This window comes from Carassius gibelio, chromosome B13 (assembly GCF_023724105.1).
Source record: "Carassius gibelio isolate Cgi1373 ecotype wild population from Czech Republic chromosome B13, carGib1.2-hapl.c, whole genome shotgun sequence".
NCBI lineage: Eukaryota > Metazoa > Chordata > Actinopteri > Cypriniformes > Cyprinidae > Carassius > Carassius gibelio.
In genome coordinates, this window is record NC_068408.1 from 15,378,933 (window position 1) to 15,398,319 (window position 19,387).

The window sequence follows — 19,387 nt, forward strand, 5'->3', positions numbered from 1 at the left end:
TTTGAACGCAGATACAAAATACAAGCGTTCTTCAAACAATTACCCAGAATTAACCAACTACTATTAATATAAATCAGGGAGGTCGATCAATATTTTTTTCTGATAAATTCCCATTTTTCGGATTAATCAAATCAATCACAAATAATCACATATATCAACATTTGCTAATAAGAAACAGCCTCAAAAAACATATTAAATAGACAATAACAATACTTTTTCCAATTAGATTTAGGGGTGCTTGTTTCATTTCAGTGTGCACACTCTATAGATATGTATCAGACATGCATGATATAAAAATATCAACATCCAAGCTTCATGGTAATCATGTTAGAGATACATGCAGCAGTTCCTTTTCATCTGTGTTTCTCTTAATAGCCTCAAATGTGTGATTGAAACTCACTAGCACAATAAGAAGGGTCAAATATAATTTCCAAATTTCAGCATGTTAGATCTGCAACTTGTGCCGATGTAAACAGTGACCTTCCTTGAGCTTAGGCACCATATGATGGTCACCTTTAACAAACACACCACACCATGCAGAAGATACCTCTGCCGGACTATTGTTCCTGCTGTAAGGAGCCTTGCGCAGGCTGCCAGCCCTGTCTATTTCAGCCCCATCCCTTTCCTGAAACTCCTGATCCAGCCTGTTGCCCCGAGTAAGCCAACCCTCAAGCCCAGCACCCCCACAGGGACTCAGGCTGCGGGACAGGCGGGGAGAGGGTGGAGAAAGGAGGAAGTCCTCGCCTTGAGGTGGAGTGAAGGTGAGGAACGGGGTGGCCGAGCAGGGGCGGGGCGGATAGGGCGGGGGTAAAGGAGATGTGGAGGGAGAAGCCATTGGGGAGACGCAGTAGGGGCTGCCGCTGACGGGAGGCACAGGACTGGCTGACATGGAAGGGGACAGATATTCGCCCAAGCGGTACGAAGCATTTGGCAGAGGGGGGAGGGGTGGGGTGGGTGCGGCGGGTGGGCTGCTGCTGACTCCGCCCACAGTGAGCGAAATCCACTCGTTGGAGACTGCGTGGACTTCGGGTGAGATTGAGCGGCGGGGAGACCGCGGCAGAGGGAGAGGGGAGGTGGTGACCCGATTACAACTGGGCTTTTTGGAGGGCAAGGCCGGGTGCCAGAAGAAATGAAAGGAAACAATAAAGAGGAAGGAGGAAATGAAAAGTGAAACAGTGAGAACCACTATACAAGACAATGAATAAACAAAAACAAATGTGAAAGTGAAAACAGTGAGTTGAAAGAAAATTATCTAAGACCACGACTATTGTCAGGTTTTTACCTGTGGAGAGGCATTAGTGCTCCGGTGAGGTGACTGGCTGATGGGGGGATCAGGGTAGTCCACTCCATTTTTCACTCGGGGTCTCTTGTGCACCTCTATGTAGGTGACGGGGAAGATGCCCTGCCGGTTAGTGCCAGAAATCTTGCCTTCATACCAGTTCTCATCTACTCTGCGAATCAGTGTAATACGCTCCCCCTACAGGCAGACAAAAGATTTTGAATGAGTTCTTGAAGACATGACACAAACAACACACACTTATTTGTTTATGTATTTTTCTTTTATATATATTTATTTATATATGTGACCCTGGACCACAAAACAAGTCGCACAAGTATATTTGTAGCAACAGCCAGAGTCAAAAATATTTATTTTTCTTTTATGCCAAAAATCATTTGGATATTAAGTAGAAATCATGTTCTATCAAGATATTTTGTAAATTTACAACCATAAATATATCAAAACTTAATTTTTGATTAGTAATATGCATTACTAAGATGTCATTTGGACAACATTAGAGGTGATTTTGTCAATATTTCGATTTTTTTTTTTGCATCCTCAGATTCCAGATTTTCAAGCCAAGCCACTTCAAAGCAAATTATTGTCCTATCCTAACAAATCTTAGATCAATGAAAAGTTAGTTTATTAAGCTTCCAGATGATGTATATATCTCAATTTTGAAAAATTGACCCTTATGACTGAAACATATATTGTTCAAAAGTTTGAGGTTAGTAAGAAAATTATACTTTTAAATATGTTTTAAATGATGGTCTTTGAACTCTCTAGTGAAAGTTTTTTTTTTAATAATCAAAATAAATAAAATAATCACTGTTTCCTTACAAAAATATTAAGCAGCATAACTTCTTTCAAAAACATTTAAAATTCTTACTGACCCCAAAAGTTTGAATGGTAGTGTTTATGTATATACACCATCATCAGTCAAACACACACACACACACACACACACACACACATTTGAAATGGTGTGAGTGCAGTGTTCTTAGGTATTTCAGAAGAACACATTTTCTGACTAATTTGCCTGTCATAAAGTCTGCAAGATAAAGTCTGCTTAGATATGCGTATGTCCAGATATGACTCATTCATATGTAATCATCTTCTTTCTAAATTGCTTATAGTCACTGCTGTCTCTATATAGCACATTTTATTCAGCTGGCTGGTGATAAATCTGTCCTGAATGTTTGGCTTAATTTGCAGAGTTAAAAACTGATCTTCATTTATTTGTATTTTTATTCTTCCATGTTTCCGAAAGCTTTCTGCTCAGCTTGTTTCATCACACTTTAAGTGTGTTTTATAATAACAGAATGCATGACATTGAAGGATTATTCAATGGTAGTTTTCTAAACTAAGCATACACATATATAATAATCTCTCTAGTTCTTGTTGCTGTCATATCAGTAGTTGTACACTACGTGTGGTTAAGATTGTCAACTCTTAGACTAAAGCTTTAAGCTGTATTTAAGCTGTATTAAATTGCTGAAACAATACCTTTCTGAAAGACATTTCAACAGCAGTGTCACCAGTGAAATTGAATCGAGCAATAGCCTCTCCATATTCCAGCACCTGGACCGGGGCACTCTTTTTGGGCTGAGCCTTTTCTGTAGGGGGCAAGATCTGGAGAAACAGCATAAGAGACAAAAAGTGACTACACACTCTGAAACTCTATGAATAAAAAACATAATACTAAAGGATAAAGAAAACATACCTCAACGTAGCTACGCGGAAAAATCCCAACTCTCCCATGATGCTCACCCTCAAACCAGTTCTGATCAACCTGCCGGTAGATGTATACAATGTCTCCTTTTTGAAATGGTAGTTCCCTGATAAAGGGGAAGTAAAATGTGGTTAGATTTGTGATGTCGTATTCTAAACTTAACATGCTGTTATTAACAAACAATTTTTAATGATCTTATTAACATCCTTAGATCTGAATTGTGAAACACTTACTTTAAACTTTCTGCTCTGAAGTCGAATTGAGCCAGAGCAGGAGTCCTCTGCAAACAACAACAGACCATTAGCATTATTTAACAATACTGCATCCGGTACAGCACAAAAAGGCAGGAAGCATCAAACAATATGTTTTTAAAGCATAAAACAGAAGATATGTCACCTCTATGGTTTTTCTCTTCTCTTTCTCATTAATAACCAGCAGGTCGCCGAAGCGGTCATTAGTTATGAACTGTTGATGAGTCACAACCAGCCCAGCATGTCTCCGAGCGGCTGTATCTGCCTCTTCCTGCTCTCGCTTTAAACGTCTCTGCTCTTCCAGAATTTTCTGTAAAAAGAAACAGGCATTTCATTCATAAAGAGAGGGGTTTATGCCAATTATAAATTTACCAAATTGTATAGCGTCAAATTAAGTCTCCATAAAACATGCTTAAAAATCTTAAATCTTAAAAATAATATATATATACATACACAGTAGTATATATTCCTAAACTACTTAAAATACAGAATGTAAAATTAACACAATTTATATAAAAGATTAATAAAACAAAAAGAAATCTCTATCATTTATTTGTTAAATATTTTCCATGTGAAAATGTCACCCTTAGCATGTCCTTAAAACAAAATACATTTATAAAATTGTGTAAAATAAGATGTTTTTAGAGGAAATATTTTGCTTATTATTATTTATTAGATTTTTTTTTTTTTTTACAGTTTTATGATACATAAATTATTTTGTCATTTGGGGAGGAAAGTCTACTTAATTTCAAGATATACTCTTTGAAAACAAGTCATGTTATCAATGTTCTTTCACAAACAAAATTATCTTGTTTTAAAGATGTTTACATGTTGTTCATGGGAAGAAAAAAAAACATACTGATTAAGAAAATGATTTGTTTGTGGTGGGAAGATAATGTCAAAACAAATGGCACCTCTTTATCTCCGTAGCGTTTCCGGACGGCCTCGTCTGAGTTTTCTCCATGATCTCCTTGGTTTAATGGATGTGAGGAATCCGATTCTGTTTGAAAAAACACAGGACTCACTTTCTGTTGCCATGATAAGCATAATTACACAAAGAAAGAGTAAGTGCCATGATTCAAATCACAACACTTCATATTTCTGAAATGCCCATTTATACAGAGTTTAAAAGAGTCAATGGGGATGATATACAGTAGACACTCTGGAGAGAATAAATACAACAAAAGAATGCAAATAAAATACATATCTAAATGTATGAACATACAATGGCTTACACATCTTACAGTTTAAAATTACAATAGTCTATTATCTACGTATTTTGAGATCTGCAGGATAAGCATAAGCCATGGTCTGTCAAAATAAAAAGATGCATGCATTGGAAAAAAAGTATGGTTGAAATACACAACATTCAGACATTGTTTTAAAAAATGTCCAGCGTAATATGTATAATGCTTTTTTAAAAATCAAAACTTAAGACACAAACGTAATTGTAAACAAGTAAAAAAATAAACTGGTTCTGACACTTGAAAACAAACTGAAAACAGACTCATGCTAGGGTTACACTATTTTGTGGGATGACTTATTTCAGATAAAATCTATGAAGCTGTAAATTATAAGGCTTTGCAGTAAGATAAAATTTATATTCATAAGAAACGCTGTTAAATGCCTGTTTAATGTACATACTGCATTTGTTCAGGAATAACATGGGAGGCCTGAGTATTTTCTCAAGCTGATAAGAAGCTAAATGACAATGAGTGAATCCGTGCCAAAATTCCCCTCAGTTTTCAACTCTAATCATTTTTCTATGGAAGGATAAAAACAGAATTTCTGGTATACATTAATACATGATAATGGATCGTAGTAAGGCAAATAATAAGTATTCTGTAACTTCTAAAAACGATGGGGATATAGAGACCGATGCAGTTTCATTTTCAACAAGTAAATATTTGGTAACACTTTACAATAAGGTTCCATTAGTTAACATTAGTTAATACATTAACTAACATGAACTAACAATGAACAGTACAATAATAGTTAATGTTAATTCACAGCACATTAACTAATTTTAACAAACACAAATTTTCATTTTAATAATGCATTGGTAAATGTTGAAGTTAACATTACTGAAGATTAATAAATACTGTAGAAGTTCATTCTTAGTTCATGTCAACTAAAGTAGTTAACTAATGTAACTAATGAACCTTATTGTAGTGTTATAATTTACGACTATATGTCAAAGTTTTATATTATACTACTGTTTATGATTTGATTACATAATTCTCAATGTTTCATGGGATGCATAGATCATTCCCTCATAAAACAACTTAGGTACAGTCTTGTCAGTTTGTTTGTATTTTAAATAAATTTTTGCTCAAAAAAATAGCTTAAACTTTATTGAAGAATGTTTTGAAATCCGTTTTGAAAATACCGTTTTGTACTCTCTAGGGTTGTACTTTTGGAGGCTGCACTATGATAGGCTCTTTGTTTTAAAGTCTGCTCTTGGTTTGTTGCTAATTCTGGATAATATGTTAAAATGGTAATGAAAAAAGTGGAACTCTGAGAAAAAAAAAAAGGTGACATGAAACTTTTACACTACAGAACAGAAATGGATAATATGCCAATCTTGTTACAAACCACACAAAGTCGGCACACAGCAGAAATGGAAAAAGTAAAGTCATTCGGTGGTAGCAGACAGGAGAAAGAAAGGCTGGAGGAAGATGAGTGATCACAGACATCGTCATGCCCGAACATGAGTGTGGACAATCTGACACTCATGACACTCTCAATATAGCCACCTTCAGAGTGATCTTTACTGGCTTCTGAGCCCTCCGCATCCATGAGGTCATCTGAGTTGCACCCCTCACAGGGAGAGCTGTCTCCATTACTGAGCCTCTCCAGCACCTCCAAAGAGGACAGGCGCTGGGGAATCAAAGGCTTCAGTTTGGCCGAGATGACATCTCCAGTCATGGGCTTCATGGCAGAGAATGCACAAGTCTTTTTGGCCTGTTGACTGTGTAGGGACCTCCGTAAAGAGAAAGGTGCTGGTCCCATCAGAAGCAAGTTCCTGGGGGGAGTGCACTTCTTCTCCTGCTGGGTGTTGGCCTGTTGGCGCTCATGCCTGAGGATTGTGGTGAAACGTGTGTAGGAAGCTGGGCAGGTGCCTTTACACTTGCTCTGTTTGGTGTGGAAGGGGAAGTGATTGTGGTGGTGGTGACCTGTGGGTTCTGAGGTACCGCCAAATGGAGTCTCTTTGGCAGGGTCATGAATGCAACTGTTTTTCTCCTCCAATTTGCCCTCATTTAGATCCAGTGGGAAGTCAGTTCTTGTGGTGTTTGGGCACTTGTCCGATACATAAGCTTCCTCTTTGGGCGTCTGGGCCTTTTTATTCAAAGCTGGACAGTCCTCAGGCCCTGACAGGACTAGAGTCTCAGCTGACAGAGCAGACTGGAGAAAGCAGGCCGGTGCAGGGCTGTGGGGCGGACTTGGGTTACTGGGGAGTATGGGCATCGAGGTGGAACGAGTGGGTGCAGAGTTTGAACGCTGAATGATACTCTCAAACTCCATCACTCGAAATGTGACAGAATCCCGGGGGACAATCTCAGTCCTCTCCAGAGTAATGTCATCGCCCGGCTTCTCAAAAAAGGAAGCCAGGCAACGGACACTACCCTGGGGGCTGGAGCCCAGGGAGCTCGGCCTCTGAATGTTGTGCATGTTCCGATAGAGGGTGGAGAACTCGGCTGTGCTCCTCACAGATCCCACAACAGGTCCATTTTTATGCAGGTTCCTGCTCTCAGGTGAACCTTTGCACTTGCAAGCTGAGTTTAACCTGTGATCGGTGTCTGTCGTATCTCCATTGCGTGAGCCACAAGCCTCGTGATGCAGATCCTCGCAGCTGTGCGCTTTAGGCCGCTGTTGTGTTGGCTCAGTTCGTCTTTCCAGGCTCTCATCAGTAGAGGGCGATAGCTTGGGTTTAAACTTGGAGGGAAGGATTTGAGGGATGCAGGCTTTGGCAGCAGACAAGGACTTTTTAGTCTTATATTGAGAAGCTAGTGCATTAGTGGCAAGAACTGAGTGAGTATTTACAGAAGAGCAGGATGAAATCATACAGCCATTCCCACCTTTATAATCCACTGGCAGGCATGCAGGGTAACAGACCAAACAGTGAATTAGATTACACTCATAACAAGCAAAGACACTATAGTACCACACAACTGGAAAATAATGAAAGAAATGTCACATCAATTTCTAAATAAATATTCAAAACAAAGAATATTTTGTCAGTACAGAATCAAGAGCATTCAAAGAGGTTCTACTCTGAGTTTAAATATGTAAAGTTTGATTGTAATACATTGCCCCCCCAACCCCCAAACCAGTTAACTGCAAAAATGAACAAGTTTTCAACAATAAGGTCAAACACAGGGCTGACTATCTACACAACACTGAAACAAATACTAACCCCTAACTCTAACGTATACACTTACCTAGCATTTGGTAGGACATCCTGATAGATAAAAGTGATACCGTCACAATTAGATAATGGGATCCATCCATGATTTTTCTAAACTCTAAGTCTGAACATTTCTTTACGGGTAAATGCATTACAGAGTTAACATATACACAAAGCCAAGGTGTCTAAAATTTATTTAGCATTTACTCTACTTCTACTCTAAAACCTCAGTCCAACCAAATGCATCATCTGTTTCCTCTTGTCAAGGTTTGTCCAAATGTGCCAATATGATTTTCCCTTTGACCTCTCACAGGCTCCCCAAACCACACCAAGACAGGCACTTACTCCCAATGTGGTCATAAACTCATGTAAACGCTTCTTGAGTGCTCCACAAATCTTGGGATTTCTCACCAAAGAAACCTCAAGTATGTTGTGAAGTTACCAACTGCTCTCCACAGGAATTACAGCCAGAATGTTAACAGATGTCTACATTATATTGACAAAAATACAGCAGGAATTGATAGGAGGGGGAAAAAGGGAAACGTTGCAAGCCAGATTCAAACACCCCAGCTCACTGTGTACTGTAATTAATTTTTGTCTTGATTTCTTTATACTCAATTTTAAATAAAAAAAACATATCTTTATGAAGTGTCACACATGACTCAACGACAAAATACATGACTGCATTGTATGTTCTGTATTCAAAATGTTGTCTTGGAAATTCAAAGCAGACAGAAACGAGTTAATTAAGAGATCTTCACCCAGTGATCAACAAAGCTCCTGTCCAAACATGTGGGTCATGTTAACTATTAATGGACACAGTCATCATCTGCAACCCTTTTTGACCCGAGCGGCCCATCCTCCGGGTCAGATGTGCTGGCATTCCATTCATGACCTCACTCTGACAGCTGACCCCTCATACCTGACCACCCCTGAACATGCTGCATGTTTATCTCTTCTGCAGGGTGACTGTCTACCATCAAATCCATTTATTAATCTCTACGTCTATCCCCTTTCCTCCCTGTCCACACCATGGCCCACTTCTAAAGCAGTTGGACACCCAACTGAGCCGAACCTCATGAGCTCATTCTGTCTAACAGACCGGTGTGGAGAGAATGACTAAAGGTCAAACTAGACATCTGTTATGTTTCAACTGTGAAGAATGGCAAGCTTTAACAAAACACAGAAAGACAAATGAGCTGTGTTATTTGCGTGGTATCGAGAAGGAAGGAAGGAATGTGGAAAATGCTGATGAAAAGGGGCTCAACAGGCAACAAATGCATTGGCTTTACAATAGCCCAATGTAATTTCAATTATAAATCCTTAAAAGGTTCTATACTCCACCCCAAACTGAAAATGTTGTCATTAATCACTTACCCCCATGTCGGTCCAAACCAATAAAAGGTTTGTTTGTCTTCAGAACACAATTTAAGATATTTTGGATGAAAACCGAGAGGCTTTGACTGTCCCATAGACTGCCAAGTAAGTTACACTGTAAAGTCCAGAAAAGTATGAAAGACATGGTCAGAATACACCATCTGCCATCAGTGGTTCAACCGTAACGTTATGAAGCACATCACTCAAACTGCCTACGCTCTTTTGTCAGCTGCGTCACAAGGATGTGCTGGTTCTACATGTATTTATGCTTTGATTTGAAAGAAAACAGCGCATCCTTGTGGTGTTGCTGACACAGAAAGGTAGGAAGTTTGAGTGATGTGGAGAGACACAGAGGACACTGTTGACAAAGGAATTCTTGAATAAAGTTGTTAATTTTGTTTTCTTCGCTTACAAACAGTATTCTCGTCGCTTCATAACATTATGGTTGAACCACTGATGGCAGATGGACCATTCTGATGAAGTCTTTCATACTTTTATTTACAGTGTAACTTACTTGGCAGTCTATGGGACATTCACAAGCCTCCCGGTTTTCATTCAACATATCTTAAATTGTGTTCTGAAGACGAACAACGCTTTTACAGTTTTGGAACGACATGGGGGTAAGTGATTAATGGCAACATTTTCATTTTGGGGTGGAGTATCCCTTTAAATTAAAAACATTTAAAACCTGAATAACATTTGAATCTCAATAAATGTAGGTTAAAAGCCTAGAAGCCTACCTTTAGAAGAAGTGCTGGGGTGGCGCTTGTTTAGCGCTCTCAGGCCCTGCAGTGGGATGTCGCCGCCCTCCAGGACACTCTTGTAAATGTGCCGATCACATTCCGGAGCTGCCTGCCCACTGGCAGACAAGCTGTCCTTCTCCACTTCACCGTTGCCTGCTTTACAGGCTGAGCTGGGCACAAATAGAGATACGAGACTGTGACTCACATAAATCATCATCTTCACACGACATGTCAGACATGAACAGAACAGAATGCTAGTGCCACGTTTATATAAAAAGAAAATGCGTATTATTAAAAGCATATATAAAACAAGACAAATAGAAAAAATAGAAATGTGAAATAGAAAAACTACACAACAGAAAGTATATCATTGAATCGAAAAAAAAAAAAAAGCATTTTGTCATTGATTATATTTGCTCGCATTAAAAAATGTAATATGTAATATTATAAAATAGTATATGTTTTATGTATGGTTTGTGTGTGGTTTAATTTGATAAATACATTATATTACATTATATTAATTATTTCACAATTTCATTTTTTTTAACTAAAACAAGAAACATTATTACTATTAGTATACTAGTAGTATTATATGCTTCAAATGAATATTCACATTCTTTTACAAATAAAAATAATAAATAAATAAATTCCTGACTGAAGAATATATGAAAATGTATTTTACTAATGTAATGTAAGCCAAACAAGTTTTCAAGTTTTTAGCCAGCTTGTGTTTGCTCTTTGATTTAAATGAGACAGCACCAGCTGCTCTGGCCCTTATCACAACATTCCTCAGAGGCCTGTGTGGCATCCTTTAAAAAACATACTTGAAGCTTTCTATATGTAGAAGTTAGTCAATTACGCCTACAGTATGTGCTTACAGGAAACCATACAGAAGTTTTTAGGAATGCACAACTTTAATAAGTTGTCCTGTGTCAGGTCTTCCCATATAATGAACTGTAGTCAGGCTGTTTAATTTTTACATGTTGGTTTAAGAAAAACTGAAGTATATCATGCTTACTTATCGAATAAGTCACTATTCTGTATGCAATAAAGTCATAAAACGGCCTGTCTAGAGTTCAGTAAGGCCTTGTTATGTTTCACCAGACTATTCTGTGCTGAAAAATAAAAAATGTATGATGGTTGTAGCTGGATTAAATTGGTCTATTTAGTCTCACAGTATGATCAGCTTACAAGTGATCAAAACCCTAAACCAGACCAGCCTGACAGTCTAAAAAAGACCTTCAATTGTTTTTTTCAGGAGGGTTAGCACAGCAGACACACATGGGCTACATGCTAAGTGAGTTGGGAGGGAATCTTAACCATGACAAGGATTTTAAATGCACAGACAATGGTCCTACACATCGGCAGCTTTGTTGCGTTATAATCATATTAACAGTTACTACTCAACATGCCAATGAAATCCTTAGGGCCCTAGCATACCTTCCTACTTTTTCATAGGTAGAAACAATAAAATATTCAAAAAAAATTATGTGTGAGAACAAGACACTGTCCTTGTGACTCCAGCTTTCTGAATTATTCCATCATACTATACACATAATAAAGTCTCCTTGAATGCCATCACTCCAGGGATGCATCGGATGATTTCCGCTGGAGAAGTGTGAGATGAACCCACGTCACTGGCTCCAAACTCAGGAACCTGAGCAGCTGCCTGACAACTGCTGGAGCGGAGATGGTCTTACCAGATTTTTCTGACCATTAGTAAAGCGGAGTAAAGTATTTTCATGCTGTTCGGCTCCTTTTCAAGGATCTGTTAAAAGCAGATCCATAAAGCAGAACTATGTTTCTCTCAGGGTTACACTTACACAGGGTAACATCTGTCACACATTCCTCAAGTCATGAGAGCATATTTTCGGTTTAGTGTTTTGGCTGAACACTAGTTGGCCTCCTGGTTTATAACTGAACCATGAGGCTTTTGATAAAACAATAAACTCCACATCCAAACATCAAAAAGATCCACACACCAAAGAGAAGACTGTTTGGCTAAAACCTTGCGCCAGAGATTCTTAAGAGAAATGTAAGCACCACAAAAGATTCATTCATTCGTATGTTTTACCGTTACAGTTTTGATGAAGGTAGCAAAGAAAAATGTTAAACTGTTTAAACTCATGAATATGTTTACTGTTCAATTTTTTTAAAGAATGCTTTTAAAGAAAGCTTATATGACATTACTTCAGATGTTTTTCCAGCAAATATTCACTTTAAGAATAAAATGTTCTACCAAGAGCACATAACTTCAAGCTTCAAAATCAATAAAAAAGAAATAAAATGAATAAGGAAATAAGAAATAAATAAGCTTAATAAATAAATGTTAAACAATAATAATGAAAAATAGATATTATTCTATGTTTACATAAATTCTTATTTCCCTTCCTGTTTTTTTTTTTTTTGTTTTTTTGTAAACAATGCTTTGGATAACAGTGTATGCCAAATTAATAAATGTAAATGAATATGAATAAATATTTTCTTTGTGAATTAAGTTAGTTTACATTTATATAATTAATTAAATTAATGATTAAAGTTGTTTTAAAAAATTAAAACCTGTTCAAATGTAAAATAAAAGAATTAAAAGAATAATTTAAATACATAATATAAATATTAAAGACACAATATTGCTGTTATGAAGGTTTTTATGTAAATTCCCCATTTCAGGGAAAGATGTCAATAGAAAAATGACATTTCACTTTCACTAACAGCACATAAAGATTTGGGGGATTTCTCTTAACAGAATGGGTGGAGGTACAAGTTCCCTTATCTCTCTTAAAAAGACATCCAGGCTTTATTTTCAGACACAAATCTTCACGCTATCCAATGCCTCTCCTCCAATGAACGCACACACACACGCAGGCACGCAAAAATACATCACACGAACATAAACAGCCTGTATTGCAAATGGTCGTTCAGGAAACAGAAGAAAGGAAACGAGGGAAATCTCCAGAGCCCCGTGACAGCTCTGCCTGAGAATAGATGGCTGGAGAGCGAGACAGACACACAAACACACCCACATGCAACAAGGGCGTCAGAAAATGGTGGAGAGGAACATTTGTGAGGGAAAAAAGGAACATGGACTTACTATTGCTGTAGGTCGGAAGATGTTTCCAAGGGGCTGAAAGAGGGGGCACTCTGCAACAAACCAAACAAAGAAGTCATTGATAGCTCCAAAGGCTTGACTCTCTGGCAGCTGGAAAGGGAGAAGGTGCATTAGTCAGTCAGGCTTGTCAACGTCTGCCGCGTCCAAAGCTCTGAAACTCTTAGGTCCTCCGGATGAAGCAGAGCGTGGAGAAGTAAGCAAGTATTCTGGCCTGCATGCAAGTTAGGGGGGAAAACAAGCGACTGGGAGCGAGGGGTGGGATTAGCAGGGGCTGTGAGGGGCGCCCATTTTGGGAGGGGGCTGTCAGTGCTTCCACCAATCAGCTGCTGTCTCTCACCGAGGCTCTCTTTTGTCTTCTATTGAGTCACTCTCATTACTGGCCGGCCAGACAGAGAGACAATTAACCAGCTGGTGCGGGAAGCAGGCCAAATTACATGCGCAGACACACACACAAATAGATTTACACACATATATCAAGAATATCACGAGTGTTGGATCGAACATGCTGTACAAAAATCACAGGCCGATATTAATAGTACACCAAAGGAAGTTCACATAACGGGCATCCAGTGCTGGGTAGCAACTGATTACATGTAATCTAATCACGCATTCAGATTCCAAACATTAAGTACTTGTAATTAGATTATATTACATTTTAAAACGCTAATATTTAGATTACATATATTTAGATTTTTGGTATGTATTTATTAAATATTCATGTATTATTTTAAACTAAAATATTCCCTGCGAGATTTAAGTTTTAAATATTATAATTTAACATCAGTTTTCAGTTCTCTGATGTCGGTTAACGGCAACACTGACATGCAGGTAAACAAATGAGATATTTCTATTTTATAGTGTTCAGGTAAGCTAGTATTTATTTTTCTTTGATAAATTCACGAAACCCCTGCACTTACATTACAAACCCCAGTTCAAAAAACTGTGACATATAATGCACTTCACAGTGTTGATAATATAAAAAAAAAATAATGTGGTACAAAATAATCCAATTCAAATCTATGTGATCAACAAGTTAGGTCAAAAGTAATTAAAAGTAGTCTGATTATATTACCTAAAGTGTGCATTGTAATGGATTATATTACTGACTACAATTTCCATCATGTAATTTGAAATCAGTAACAGACAACAATTTTTAAGTAATCTACAGGGCACTGTATGCGTCAAGCCAATAAGGAGAGTGGCTGTTATTGCTGGGCAGCAACTCCCGACGGCAGATCAGAGAGAGCCATTCGCTGGGACGGCCTGTAGCCCCCCTTTCATTTTGAATGGTTTGCAGGCGTTTAATTTTAGGCTGCTGTTTCTGTTGCTTTTCCCTAAGTGCACGTCACAGATGGTAAAAATAGCGTGACACCACACCTCCGAAGGAAAAAGCACAAGTGGTGTTTGCAAATACGATTGCACAATCCCAGCCTGCCGCTGTCCCTTCAAAGGCATGCCACATGCGTGCCAGCACCCCACCAGCCCCTCTTGTGACCGACAGAAGAAAAGTTCAACTCCTGACCGCAACATGTTCATCCCATTGGTTGCTGGGGTAAAGAGGATCACAAATAACCTTCACGAATGAATACAGGCTTTGTGAGAGAATATCGCTCTATTTATACAGCGTCATGTTCTAGAAGTTTTGTTTCCTGAGGAACACCCAGTGACATAACAAGCCGCTATTACGTGTGCAAAGCGACCTCCAGTATTTTCGTCAATTTTTTTCTTTCTACCCATTTTCCTTCTCTAAAAAAAGGTAGTACAGCATCCCAAGAGGCTTTCGCACAAGACTTGGCACAGATGCGAAGAATAAGCAAACAGGAAGCATGCATGAAAGCCTTATCTGAAGTGGCACGCATCTTAATCTAAATGCTTGTGACAGCCAGAACAATATCTTAGTGTGATGCAGCTGTTGAGATGAGATGATAAGAAAGTAAAATTATGCAATTAAGTATAATATAAACACTGCTACTGGCATTAGAAAGTACAGAAAGCCCTGTATACTGTATTTAAAAGCACATTTTTTTTAAATAGTATGGTATAAAATACCATGTAAACAGACTAAAACGATGATTCTGTGTTAACTTAACTGCAAGGACGACTAAATGAAACAGACAACCACGACAGTAAAGTCAGAACTGTTATAAGTGAGATCTAAGCTTAACATTCTTGACATGACCCACGGAGACGGTTGGTGAAAGTGATGTGCACAGTATGTCACCGAGGATATGGTTTCAAAGCCTTAGGTTATTTGAAATGCCAACCGAAATAGCATTTCTCATATTAGGTATATAACTTAAATGGAAATGACATCTCAGGAAGTAATAATGGTGATATATCATTCCTTGAGAATTTCCCATCATCTTATCTGGTATGTCCAGTTGTCACATTGGGGGATACAGGGTCTAATTTCAGTATGTAAGCCTTAATGTACAATGAATCTAGCCTTAAAAGGCATAGTTCCCCCCAAAATGAAAATTTTGTCATTATTTACTCACTACTGTGTTGTTACAAACCTATGTGACTTTGTTTTAACTGCGGAACCTAAAAGACAATATTCAGAAAAATTTTGGGGGAGGGGTGAGATAAAAATGTAAATAAAATAAAATAATCATATTAAAATAAATTCATAGTCTACTGGTTGGAAAATATAAGGGTGAGTAAATGAGGAATTTGCATATTTGTTGGGATCTGCCACAATGGGGGGTGGGGGGCGTCTATATAGCTATTTTTAAATTAAACCATATATTTCTAGCGTATGTGCCTTATAGGTCTAGCTGCTATTTCAAAAGAAGGTCATGATAAAGATCAAGAGATGTTTACCACAGTATTTCCTAGGATGTAAATTCCTTTCCCCTGATTGTTAGGGCTAGTCAGTGGAACAGTGTGTTAATAATGTTTGCTCATTTTCATGTGCTAGTTTCCAAACAGGTGCAGGAGATGACTCAAGAAAATTTACAACTTTTCTGTTATATAAATAGCATACAATGTGAGTAAGGTACTGTGAAACTTAACCACATGAACAAATGGGGCTTATGTGTCCATTTATGAAAGCTGATTTATGAAAACCCCTGGTAAACTGCTATTATCAAAGCACACCTTCTACAAAAGAATGTTGTTGTCTCTAATTGAACAAACATGTAATGGTTATGAACTTTTGGTGCAGAACTATGTGTCATTCCATATTGTGGTAAACCCAGGATCTGTAGGAGATGGGCTGACTGTGCTCATCACTGTCATAGAGATCGGCGTGAGGAAGCCAGGTCACATGCAGTCTCCAATATCCTTCGTCCCAATTAAAGACAGACACACATGCAGCTTCATACTTAAAGATGCCCCCAGTTAGGAGTCAACAAGCTCAACAAGTCTATTTGCTGGGACTTTCTGTGACCTCAGTCTAAGAGCTTTAGGACTTAAGCCTGTATGACGGATACTGTTGTTAATATTTCTAATAAGTGCTTACAAAGCTTTAGAAATGTGCTTAATTCGATTTTTACAGCTGAATTTTTATGGGAATCCTACTAAGCCAATCAGAATTTCACACTGCTAAGACTATTTCAGTATTTCAGCATTGCATCAACAGTGAGAGCGGGCCACATCAGCAGATTCTGAGACACGTCTCAAGGGAAGTGACTCCTCACTTTCGTCTCTAAACAAGGAAATCTGGAGAGAGACAGGAACCTTCTCTAAACTTGTGCCATGACGCTGATGGTCAGATTCATGAGTCTATCCATCAGGAATGCAGCCTGTGACTCAAGCATTTGGTTTCACTGTCAGAAGAACTGATTCTAAAGAAATCGGATGCATGGACAGTAATATTGTGGAACATTAATACATTAATATAAAATAGCTGTTTTCTATTTTGATATAAACATTTTAATTGTAATTTATACCTGTGAAAACAAAGCTGAATTTTCAAAAGCCATAACTCTAGTCTTCAGTGTCACATGATGCCTTTATTATTTTCTAATTTATTTTTTATTAAATAATTTGAATATATTGGTTTGGTGTTAAATGGTGTTTTTTTATTATGATCAATGCTGCTTTTTTCAGCATAGAAAATTCAAAAGAAATCCATGTTTAACACTGTATAAGTCTTTACTGTCACCTTTGATCCATTTAATGTGTCCATGCTGAATAAAAGCTTTAATTTAGCTTAAACCATTATATAATTTTATATATATCTTCTTTTTTTGTATAGAAATATCAATATTTAAAATGATTAATGTTTTAGTTATAAAAACCAACCTTAACCAACCCTAAAAGCAATCATAGTGAGCTTCTAAAAAGAAAGGTGAAAGGTGAACAATCCAATCACCTTGGGGTGTATCATGATACGCGTCTCCAAGCAAATAAGTGTGAACGAATGTGCTATTTACTCCCAGGTGTTGAGTTGATGACAACGCTGCGCAGGCTCTGTGCCACTGATAGCATAGCGACATTCTTCTTATTCTTCACTGAAGCCAGTGACAGCACGCCAGCGCAACTTTACAGTGCTTTACTTACTTACTGCGTCAAGGTCACACAAAAAGTTTACACTTCAAAAATATAATCGCCATGACTGAGAGATTCCAGCAGGATGTTATGTACTTTCGCATTAGTTAAGGTGGATGGAGTGAATCTGACAACCAATAAGCGGATGATGCAGTGGCCAACTTTTCAGTCAATGCTGCCAGGCAACGCTGCTGAAAACAGGCAACAGGGTTAAGCACAGGGGAAACAGTCTGGCAATTGTTGAGTCTGTCGTCTTTAACAAACTAGTTGTAACATCACAGCTTGCTGTCTGTTTCCAATCTGGGCACTCCATAAAACTGAAACCTACTCAAAGCCATCTGTGCCACCAGCAGAATTAGTGCCAGTTAAATAGCAGGATCTCAAAAAAGGCACAGGCAGCAGTAGTTTTTTTATCAAATCAACCCCAACTTCAAATCAGATAACAGTTAAATGTTTCATCACAGTGCAAAGGATAATGATTCATTTACAGTCTGTAAAGATAAATATGAGATGAAAAAGATGGTTAAAAAAGATTCAGGATTTAGAAAAAAAACAAGAAGCATACTGGGAAACTGAGAGGTGGTGTTTGCCATGTTTGACTGAACCGTTAACCTTTTTTATTCCTGATGCAGCCTGTGAAGCACATACAGAAGAACTCTTTCACTACTACTTTTGCGTTGTTTTTGCACTGCTATGCAATCAGTTACAATGGGCTGGATAAGGAACATATAGATGAATGGTCAGTGCAGACAGGAAGTGACGTAAGTGCTTCTAATGTTCACACTTCAGGCAAATGCGGCCCAAATCCGATTTTTGACTAATCTGTTTTTCTCATGACAGTGTGAACAGCATAAACCATATGTAATCTGATCTTTTCAATTTCTGATTTGTGCCACTTTCATATATGTTACTAAATACGATACGGGTTAGATGTTTTGAAATGCAGCTGCAGTCTGAACAGTCATATCAGAATTCATTTGACTTTTATATCACTTTAGATCAGTGATACTCAAATCTGGCAGCGAGATCCACTTTCCTGCAAGATGTTAAGCCCTAACCCTAATCAAACACACCTGAGCATGCAAATCAATGGCTTCAGGATCATTAGAAAATCAAAGATTGGGCGAGTTTGATCAGGGTTTGAGCTAAACTCTGCAGGAAAGTGGATCTCACAAGCCAGATTTGAGTTTCCCTGCTCTAGATCAACCTTCATCACGATTCTGCGCTTATTGAAGAAAGATTCAAAGATTTTACATACTTAAAAAAATCAAAACAGTAGTGAAAAGTATAGTGAAAGTAGAGTGATGTGTCAGAGCGTGTAAGTATTACGGTGACAACTCTATATCCAAGCAAATCTCACTCATATCATAAAAGTTTCTTTTAAAACTCTTCTCTCTTTTGTCACATCCTTGTCTTTTTTTCATATTTCCTCTGCATAATTTCGCTGGCTTCTTTCCTCCGTTTTTACTTCTGTATCTGCACAAGTAAAGTGATTCCCACAGAACTGGCCTACATTTTCACTGTTGCTGTGGGTTGTTTTTCAACTATGTTTTGGACTAGTTTTGAGAAACAGCTGGGAGGATTTTGTTTTGAAAACCTAGCAGCCCTGTTTGTTTTGTTCTTTTGCGCATACAATTCAGTTCAGAACCATGCTCTGTTCACACTGGAAATCATATATTGGCCACATTTACAACAAAAATGTGAACAGATATACAAAGAATCAGATCTGAGGAAAAATCTGAATTGAGCACTATGGCCTGCAGCGTGAATGTAGCCATAGACAGACAAAAATATTTAGGGTCCTGTACGAAAAAAAGGGATGTCATGCAGTTTTTTTTATATATATATAAAAATGGGTCACTTTAATACTGCCAACTTACCGCTTTGCCAAACTCCATCTCAGAAAAGAACCTGTACCAAGGCTCATTCTCTAAATCTACATCTTCTGGACTTATGTCTTGAGTCTACAGAAATATGGCAACAAGGAAAGGAGG

General features: G+C 37.9%; 1 protein-coding gene across 7 annotated transcripts in view; it reads right to left on the minus strand.

Moving 5' to 3' along the window:
* LOC127970060 (sorbin and SH3 domain-containing protein 1) overlaps positions 1–19,387 on the minus strand; it is a 44,424-nt gene that overhangs the window by 4,366 nt on the left and 20,671 nt on the right. For 5 of the 7 annotated variants that reach the window (XM_052572280.1, XM_052572281.1, XM_052572278.1 and 2 more), the window contains 10 exons: positions 19,274–19,357; positions 12,882–12,931; positions 9,788–9,960; positions 4,177–4,262; positions 3,408–3,572; positions 3,245–3,291; positions 3,003–3,117; positions 2,786–2,911; positions 1,283–1,477; positions 548–1,096 (listed from right to left, as the gene is read on the minus strand). In XM_052572280.1, coding sequence (XP_052428240.1) covers positions 548–1,096; positions 1,283–1,477; positions 2,786–2,911; positions 3,003–3,117; positions 3,245–3,291; positions 3,408–3,572; positions 4,177–4,262; positions 9,788–9,960; positions 12,882–12,931; positions 19,274–19,357 — 1,590 coding nt within the window. Of the gene's footprint in view, positions 1–547; positions 1,097–1,282; positions 1,478–2,785; positions 2,912–3,002; positions 3,118–3,244; positions 3,292–3,407; positions 3,573–4,176; positions 4,263–6,018; positions 7,354–9,787; positions 9,961–12,881; positions 12,932–19,273; positions 19,358–19,387 lie in introns of all 7 variants that reach the window. The other 2 variants (XM_052572284.1, XM_052572282.1) reach the window with 2 other exon arrangements.